Source organism: Fundulus heteroclitus, chromosome 16, assembly GCF_011125445.2.
Source record: "Fundulus heteroclitus isolate FHET01 chromosome 16, MU-UCD_Fhet_4.1, whole genome shotgun sequence".
Taxonomy (NCBI): domain Eukaryota; kingdom Metazoa; phylum Chordata; class Actinopteri; order Cyprinodontiformes; family Fundulidae; genus Fundulus; species Fundulus heteroclitus.
Genome location: NC_046376.1, coordinates 21,248,267 through 21,257,349, shown reverse-complemented (window position 1 = coordinate 21,257,349; position 9,083 = coordinate 21,248,267). Strand labels below are relative to the sequence as shown.

Below are 9,083 nucleotides of genomic sequence, written 5' to 3'. Positions count from 1 at the left end.
ACTTGACAGAGAGCCCATACTGATACCACGTCCTATGTGCACCAATCACGTCGGCCTCTTTTGTGAAAACACTATGTAGTAGCTATCAGAGACGGGTAGAGTAGCCAATGTACTCAAGTACGAGTAGCACTACTTCAACATCTTTTTACTCAAGTGAAAAGTTGTCAGTCAAAAAATCACTCAAGGAAGAGTAAAAAAGTATTCAGTAAGAAAGCAACTCAAGTACTGAGTAATCATGACAGCTGATGATTTAATATTTAAATATGTAATTGGACAGACACAAATATAAGGTTATGTAAACATTCTGGTATTTTAAAGACAAAAGAAACACCTTTTTCAAGTTTTTTTCAACATTAAACTTGAAAGCAATTCTAGCAGTCAATATATATATATATATATATATATATATATATATATATATATATATATACAGTATGCTAGAACAGTGCAAAGTACTTCCAATGACAATATCTACTGTTTACTGTATGTTCATTTGATCTCCATATGGCTCAATGAGCTCAGCAAATAAAATGAAAATAACAAAGCTTTTGTACAAATAAGAAGTCTCATTTTAACACAAACTCTAGGTTTCTGTATCTCTGGTGCATTATTGGTTAAAACAAGTATGTTCTTTATTCATCAACTTTACTCACAGTAAATAGAGTAACCAGAAATTTTACTGGAGTAGCAATACTTGAGTAATAATATGACTCAAGTAAAAGTAAAAAGTACAGCACAGTAAAACTACTCCTAAAAGTACATTTTGTTCAAAAAGTCAGTCAAGTAAATTTAACTAGTTGTTACCCACCCACAGTTTATAGTTTTTATTTTCCTTTTAAAAATGTCTTCATTCAGAGCAAAGTGGAGTCATATTCATGTTTGTGTTCACAAACCTGGTGATAAAAGCTGATTTTTTTCTAAAATACACCTAATCGGTATGTCAGGCACTGGATTATCACAGTTACGGTAAAAAGCTTGTTTCTTACATAACAGATTCTTGTTTTTTTTTGTAAGTTTTTTTTATTAGTGTGGTTTTAAAACACGCCGGGTTCCAGTTTTCAGTGCAATATTTTGTGTTTTGCGTATAATTTGCTTTTGCTTTCTTAAGCCCCCTTTGTTTGTTTTTTTATTGCAAAAAAGAACGTACAAGAACAATATAGAACAATAGTAATTAAAAACAGATACAATATCAAAGGGCTTTACAGAACAGAGCAATTATCTTACAATGTCAAAATCAAATCTGTGCTCGAGGGTTGTAATTCTTTAAGGGCAGTTATGATTTGAATGGCTTTAGCATTTGAACTGAATTTTAAGGATTCTATATAGATATTAATAAAAGATAATAAAATCTGGAAATTAGGTTTTTGTTGTAAATATTTGGAGGTGTGTGTATGATATTTACCATAAATAAAAGAAAATTAACAACATATGAGGATTCTGTTTTGACAAGTTGACATTTCTCCATCCCAAACAAAACATCCTTATCTGCTAAAGTAATATTGAGATTTCTTTGATGAAAAAAAAGTGACATATCTCTCCAAAATATTTTTGTATAATTACAATCCCAAAAAAGATGAATAAGCTTTTCTTCATTATTTTTACAAAAAAGTACAACATTGGGTCCAAATCAGCCCCCTTTGTTTTCTTTCTCCTTCTGCTAAAACGTGACGCGTATGGAGATAATTTCTTGACAAAACGTTGTAAGCAAAAAAATGTGTTGCACACAAATAAAACTTGTTTTGCACACAAAAAGATATGTTTCACACACAAAAAATTGTTTTGCAAACTGTTCGCCAACCTTGCACTCAAAATATCATTGATAAGTTTTCCTCGGGTACAAAACGGTCTGTGCTCGTACAAAACTGCCTCTGCTCGCACATAGCAGCCTCTGCTCGAGTACGAAACAATCCCACCACCGCTGCGGTAAATTTGTGCCAAAAGTCACGTGATGCATTAAGAGTTGTTGTTGTTGTTGTTGTTCAGACTTCCCGACAGCAGGGGGCGCACCCGAAAGAAACTGAAACGCCCCGGTTTGGCTGAGGAAGAAAGACGTGACACCATAGCTCAGTGCAGCTAACAGCATTAGCACCCCACAGGTAACTTTCAAAGCTTTCCCGGTGAAAAAGTAATAGCTCACTTTGCAGATAGAACATGTAAGATTTCAGTTAAAGGTACTGCTATGTTACAGTAAGGGACCATGTTACGTTTTAGAGCAAATTACATGAAAGCTAGCCTTAGGTTGAACGCCATGCTAAAACAACTTTTGCTTTGTAATGTAACCCCACTGGTTGGCTTCTCCCTTTACTTTGTTGTCAAATAAATAGTACCTGAGTGGATACCCAGATAAATGCATTGTTAACAGATTATAATGTGTTTTTATGTTGTTTTCAACTGACTGTCTGTTGTTCTTATTGGTGTAAACCTAAATTGGTGTTTGGATATGATAATTTATCCTAAAACTGTTAAACCAATGCATGTATGCTTATGTGCAAAACGGATTCTTAAGCAATTTAAAATAATTGCAACGAGTGGATATTGATTATTTGAAAATTGGTAAGGAAATTAATTAAAAATTGCGTTTTCTAACATAAATATGAATGTTACAAGTAAAGCATATAGCAGCAGATCTAGATTATATCTCACTACCTTTCTAACTCCTTAATTTCTTCAAAGTAAAAATGAGGTCATCTGTGCCCAATTGCAAATATGTGTTGTGCACTTAATAAAATTGGTTTGTCCATGGCAAAAACCACAGCTGGAATTGGCCACATGGGCAGATATTTTCTTAAAACGTTTGTTTTCCTTTTGGTAATTTTTTTTTCTTTAAGAGGAGTATTATCCTTTACATATCCATAACACATATCTGTTTTCCAGCATCCACTGATGAGGTGAAGGTCATCAAAGTTCTGGGCTGGATGGAAGGCTACCAGATCATCAACCTGCTTTGAGACACGCCGACTTCCATCACAAGACTACCAAGACTTGAACAATTCAAAATTTTATGTAATCTTTAAACATACGGCAGATGATTTGAGCTTGTTTAAAAATAACTTAATATGTAACCGTTTTAGTTCCCAGTATTAACTACTTTGATCACTAACTGTTGCAGCATGTCCTTCATAGCTCTTAGTGGAGCCGTTTAGGCTGGAAAAAAAGGCTAGGTTTGAGGTTCTAAATTTCCTGACAGTCTTACATGCAGAAATTGTTTTTCATAGTCCTGTTTTTGGCTTCATCCATTTCATCAGCCAGTTTGTTTTATACAGCCCACTTTATGGTAATACATGGATTGTTTACTGGGAAAAACCTGGAGAATTAATGGAGTTCTTTCAGTCTTGATTTCAACAATAAAAGCAATCCTTGTGGAAAGGTGTATTCACTTTGATTGATATTGGTAAGAATTGGAAATGAAGACTTTATGAAAGGGTATGTTTATTATGCAATGTGGAAAATAAAGGACTGTTTAATTTTCCCACACTGTTTGCATCCTCAGGTTTATTAACAGCTCCATGTGCCCTTTTTTCCAATAACCTCAGCATTTTCAAAATTTTTATACAGTACCATACACATTTACCATCATAATCCCAGCAGTTCTACACTTTTATTCAGTGAATGCACTAACTTAGTTACATTTCCCTGGCTAGATTTTACTACTTAAAAACCTTTTGCAACAATGGTAACCACAATAAGATTAAACCCGTAAAGTGTTGGTCATACTGGAGAGTAGCAACATATATATATATATATATATATATATATATATATATATATATATATATATATATATATATATATATATCTGAGCCGTGCGATTCAGAATGTCCCAGTGCATCCATGGCTGCCCTCAGTGCTACCAAGTTGTTCAGGGCTCAACACATCGCCAGTTTCAGAAATAGTGACCCCACAGTGTGGGTCATCCAGCAGTCCACTGTTGTCCCAGTCAATATGAGGCAGGCAGAGTCCCTGCAAGAAAGATATATAGAGAATAAAAAAGAGGCCGTGATTCTGTTGCTACAACTTACTGAATATAATTAAATTTATGAAGCTAAGGATGGAAAAGCAAATGACTCCAAATTATTTTGAAGGACCATAATAAACAGATTTCAAAGAAACCAGTTTCAGTGCCACCTCTCTGATGTACTCAATGTTTTGTTGTATTGGAGTGATCAGATAAATGATCAGATAAATTCATTTCTGGTTTGAAATATACGCATTAATGTGAGAAACTGTATAATAGCCAGCACAAAAAAATCCTTCTTACCTCTGTGATTTCTGGTTCTACCACAGCATGCTGGATGCTTCCCATCTTCCATAACTGACTGAGTGTTAGATTCCCCTCAGTTCTGAGTGAATTGTCATCCCAGCCACTGCTGATGGTGTGAAAACTTAGTTGTAGTCTTGGGACAAATAAATGGTGACAACAGAAGTTATCTAACATGTTTGACAGGTCACGCGAATTGTTATCCTCTCCTGAGTGCAGCACATTGTTGTGTATGATAGTTCCTGCGCACCACACGTCTCCAAAGACATTAAATTCTGAAAGGAGAGTAAAGATCAAATCATAGTCTAAATACATTATTTTTCAAAAGTCCGTTACACAGCATTTTTAGATCAGAGATAAAACTAAACAGGGCCTTTAACTAAAATCTTACATGATCTATCAGTGAGCTGTTACTTTTTCACCGGGAAAGTTTTGAAAGTTACCTGTGGGGTGCTGATGCTGTTAGCTGTGATGTCACGTCTCTCTTCCTCAGCCAAACCGGTGCGTTTCAGTTTTTTTGGGTGCGCCCCCTGCTGTCGGGAAGTCTGAACAACAACTCAATGCATCACGTGACTTTTGGCACAAATTTACCACAGCGGTGGTGGGATTGTTTCGTACTCGAGCAGAGGCTGTTTTGTGCAAGCACAGACCGTTTTGTACTCGAGGAAAACTTATAAATGATATTTTGAGTGCAAGGTTGGCGAACAGTTTGCAAAACAATTTTTTGTATGTGAGACATATCATTTTGTGTGCAAAACAGGTTTTATTTGTGTGCAACACATTTTTTTGCTTACAACGTTTTGGCAGGAAATTATCTCCATAGACGCGCTGTTGTGTTTTGCACCATGGGGCTACTGTGCCACCCAAACGTGGCGACTCATGAAAACACAGCCCCCCTATTCTTCCAGAGTATCGCGAGAAGACAGCCGCAGCGCCCCCCTCTTCTCTGAACGCTCTGTGGGTATGTGTGTGTTTGAGGCTGCGTAGGGGGGGTCCGCCTGATGTCATTTGGCAGAAGGGGAGGCTGAGCTAGTGGTGGGCACACACGGCTGGGAAGCACAACAATAACGCCACCGTTTCGCCGCTCACGCTGGGGGCCATTTAAATTCACAGTCGGAGGGAAACACGCAGCGTTTGTTGTTTTTCTTCTTTTTTTTTTTAAAAAAGCGTTTCGCAGAAGTCCGGAGCGGGAGAAAAGAGGAGGGCAGCTGGCTGGCTAATGGGCTGAGAGTACCAGATGCTATTCCAGCGGAGAAGGAGAACCGACTCTCTTCAGCGAGACGGGGTGATGGGCTCCCCCTTTCCCGACGGCTAACCAAACGAACCGACGCCGAAAAGAACGCGGGTTATCTCGGAGCACCCGGCTCCGCGTCGCCTGGACCTCGCTAGGCGTGACGTTGCGTGTGAAAATGCCGTCGAGCTGCCCCAGGGCCGCAGCTCGGCTCGTCGAGCCCGAATCCGGGGAGTAGCTAGCTAGCTGCCCTGCTAGCCGCAGCTGTACCCGATGCTGCTGCCGCCGCAGCGGCTGCTCCTACGCGGATCCGTACCGACAGCGCCAAGCAGCCCGGGCCCCCCTCCCTCCCCACCCCAGCGCAGAGCGAGCCTTTGTTCGACCCCCACCGGACCGCAGCGGGGCTTTTGAGATGTGATGCTTTTGTGCGTCACGCCGGAGCCGTTTGTAGCTGGAGGCTCGCGCTTGCTGAACGCGGAGGGGCTAAGGTTGCTGCAGAATGCACGGCAGAGCCGCCGCGGCGGGCTCCTGTTGAAGGGGGCGAGGTTGGACAGATAACAGCCCCCACCCCGAGTCTCCCTGAGCGGCCGGGCGGGGGGTCACGTTTGGTCAGCCGCCACCACCACCGCACCCCCCCCCCCTCCTCTTCTTCTTGGCCAGGCGACATGGATAAACTGACGATCATTTCAGGGTGCCTGTTCCTGGCTGCAGACATCTTTGCAATAGCCAGCATTGCGAACCCGGACTGGATCAACACTGGCGAATCCACAGGTAAACCAGCGACCTTTCAGACGGCCAGTCTGAAGACATTTTAGTTTATTTGATGGGGATAAAAGTCCAGTTTTGGGCATGGATAGCTGGGAGATTCCCACCTTCCCACCACCTGGCTCTACACCATCTGCACTGCAATTAAAAAGCGAATTATCAGAGATACTTTAATATACTTTAGTTACACGCTCCAGATATGCAGATATACAAACATTTTATATATATATACAACATTCCACACAAAAATAATATAAATATATACATATATTTTTTTAGATTAGATTAGATTCAACTTTATTGTCATTACACAGGTAGAAGGCAACGAAATGCAGTTTAGGTCTAACCAGGAGTGCAATAGCAGCAAGTGCAGGATAAACAATGGTTCCATTAGTACAGGACATGGGTTTTTACAGAATAAATATAGAGATGGATGCTATTATAAACAGAATTTTACTGATAGATTTGTCCTATGAGTATAATATATATAGATAACTAGTGTTGTGAACTAAATTTACAGCTGGATGTGTACCGAATATACAGATGTGTGTGTGTGTGTGTGTGTGTGTATATATATATATATATATATATATATATATATATATATATATGGGAAGCTCAGGTTGCCCCTATAGATAAAGCAGTAGTTGTAGGATTTATGTCTTCTGGCATCTCTGCATCGATAAATGTGAGATGCATTGATCATTTCAGGGGGGATATGCAGTGTTGTCACACAGTTATTGCCACATCACGCCGTACCAATAGGTCCAGATGTGCTTGGGCCTCCACAGATGTTGGTAAACTAATGAATTATCGTATATTCAAGGCCTCTGTGTCGGTGATATATTTGCTGATCTTTGCATATAGCAGCTTATTGGCAGAAGTGAGTTTTTCAACAAAGCCAAGCATCGGGATGGATTTATTCTAGTCTTTGGTATCTACATAAACTTCTCACTTACTGGGGTCTGTTTTCCTCTAACCCTACGCAGAAGGAAAGCGCCACACTTTAAGTATTTGTTTATTTGCTACCCTCTCAGGTGCTTATTTTACAGACTACTATTTATACCTCGTTCCCTTTCTGCTACTTATCGGGTGATCGTTACAGAGGTGACAGTAGCTGTCGATCAGGCAGGTAACCGGACTCCTTAACAGGCTCGTAGTCTGGAAACAGCAGATTTAATAAGGAGATTTTAATAAAGGTGATGAGTGATGCTCTTTTTAGTATCCTGACTAAACTAAAGATGCACTCGTCCATTTAGATTCTGAAAAATCAGACCCCCCACCACCATTCCCCAAAAGCATTAAGCCTTTAAACTCCCGCAGTTTATGCCCTTTTAATTGATTTTAATCAGTAAGCGGTTAATGACGCAAGCTTTAATCCATAGTCGGGTATGATATGGTAATTCCTTCGTGTTGTTTCTGTTGCGCTGAAACTGCTTCCTCCGTCTGCAGGTCGTTGTTTAACCCTCTTTCACGTGTCATAATCCTTTATATAACAGCGAGCAAAATTTTACCTAAATGTGCTTCACCACTGCTTCACGTCGCCTGAAGAGCTTTCAGGCGGCAATAAAGTAGAAAAACCCCAAAAAACCAAAATTGAGAATGAATTAGAAAAATGGCGCGCACGCACCATAACGTCTCAGTGAGAAAGGTAATTAACGAAATCTAACGAGTTAAAACGGGAAGAGTAACGTTTTAATTGGTTGTCATCTGTCCCAACGGTTCAGCCTGATTGTCGATTGCTTGGAGATGGCGAACCACAACCTTCTGTAAAAGCTCCTCGCCGGCTGACGTATCAATAAGCTGCTGCCGTGATGATGGCGGCGGGGCGGGGGGGCTGGAAGCACGTGTGTGCTGTTTTTATTTGTGCCGTCCAGGCCGCTGACAGACAGCTGCTGCTCTTTGTTCTCCCTGCAGGGTGACAGCTTGGTATCTGGGTCAGGGGAGGGCGCGGCGTCCGGCCGCCGGTTCGACCGTCGCTCGGCGCCGCCAGTCGCCTGCGCAGAAGCAATGACGGGGTTTTATGAAGCGGGCCCAGGGTCTCCGCCGTGCGGCCCGTTTGATCGGGTTGTGTAATGAGCCTCTTATTGTCCACTTCTCCCTTTTTTTTCCCCTGATGCTGAACCGGCTTGTGCAGAAGATTGAACCGTGGCTATTTTTAAACCGCAGCGTTGGGGCTTGTGTGGGTGTTCGCTTTGGGACTGGAAGTTTTCCAGCTAACGACTTCCAGCTCGCTGTCACTCTCCTCGCGTCCTTTCACCGAGGCTGCCTTTCTCTGTGATTCTTTTTTTTTTTTTTTTTTTTGTCCTGTCTTGAATGGTTTTCTCACATGCGTGGGCGATAACGCACTGAGATTCGTCTTCTTCACATCCCGTTTATTTATTTATTTATTTATTTATTTATTTCTTCCCTTGATGGCTTTAATAATGTTCCCACTACTGTTTGAAATAGTTGGTCTCTATGCAGAGAGAATAAATGTTCTTCGTTGCCTGAGTGGGTTTTGATAGATTCTAATGTAAATTTCCCTTTTTTTTTTTATTACCATAATTACACAAGATATTGTGTTTTTTATCTGTCCAGTTTCCACTTCTCTGTGGAGCAAATTAATTGGGAAGTAGGATACACATGCATCTTGAAATCTGAGTGTTAGAAGTTGTATGGGACTGGAGGATTTATATTAAAAATAATAAGCTTATTAAATTGGTCAACATGTGGGTGCAAACATGTTATGACTCGTTTAAAAAAACTGTTGATCATGGCGGCATTATTAAGATATGTTTTTTTTTTTTTACAGCACTGTGCAAAAGTCTACCAGGAAAAAGTCATCTA

At 40.4% G+C, this 9,083-nt stretch overlaps 1 protein-coding gene and 2 long non-coding RNA genes across 5 annotated transcripts in view; 2 read left to right on the top strand and 1 right to left on the bottom strand.

Annotated features, from left to right (window-relative positions):
• The first annotated feature begins 2,029 nt into the window (after window positions 1-2,029).
• LOC118566492 lies at window positions 2,030-3,366 on the top strand. The gene is made up of 2 exons (XR_004933072.1): window positions 2,030-2,096; window positions 2,875-3,366. It is a non-coding gene; the product is annotated as an uncharacterized LOC118566492 (long non-coding RNA).
• A 46-nt stretch (window positions 3,367-3,412) lies between these two features.
• LOC118566491 lies at window positions 3,413-4,727 on the bottom strand. Of its 2 annotated transcripts, XR_004933071.1 has the most exons (3): window positions 4,702-4,727; window positions 4,259-4,394; window positions 3,413-3,960 (listed from the first exon to the last, which is right to left on the bottom strand). It is a non-coding gene; the product is annotated as an uncharacterized LOC118566491 (long non-coding RNA). The 2 variants fall into 2 exon arrangements; XR_004933070.1 differs by lacking the exon at window positions 4,702-4,727 and having other exon boundaries at window positions 4,259-4,469.
• A 418-nt stretch (window positions 4,728-5,145) lies between these two features.
• The window catches only part of mosmoa (modulator of smoothened a), a 66,192-nt gene continuing 62,254 nt past the window's right edge, over window positions 5,146-9,083 (top strand). Inside the window, exon 1 of one of the 2 annotated variants that reach the window (XR_004932949.1) lies at window positions 5,146-6,260. Coding sequence is in view for 1 of the 2 variants with exons in the window: in XM_012868117.3 (XP_012723571.1) it covers window positions 6,155-6,260 (106 nt within the window). In the remaining variant the exon portion in view is untranslated. The remainder of the gene's footprint in view (window positions 6,261-9,083) is intronic. The other variant, XM_012868117.3, reaches the window with a different exon arrangement.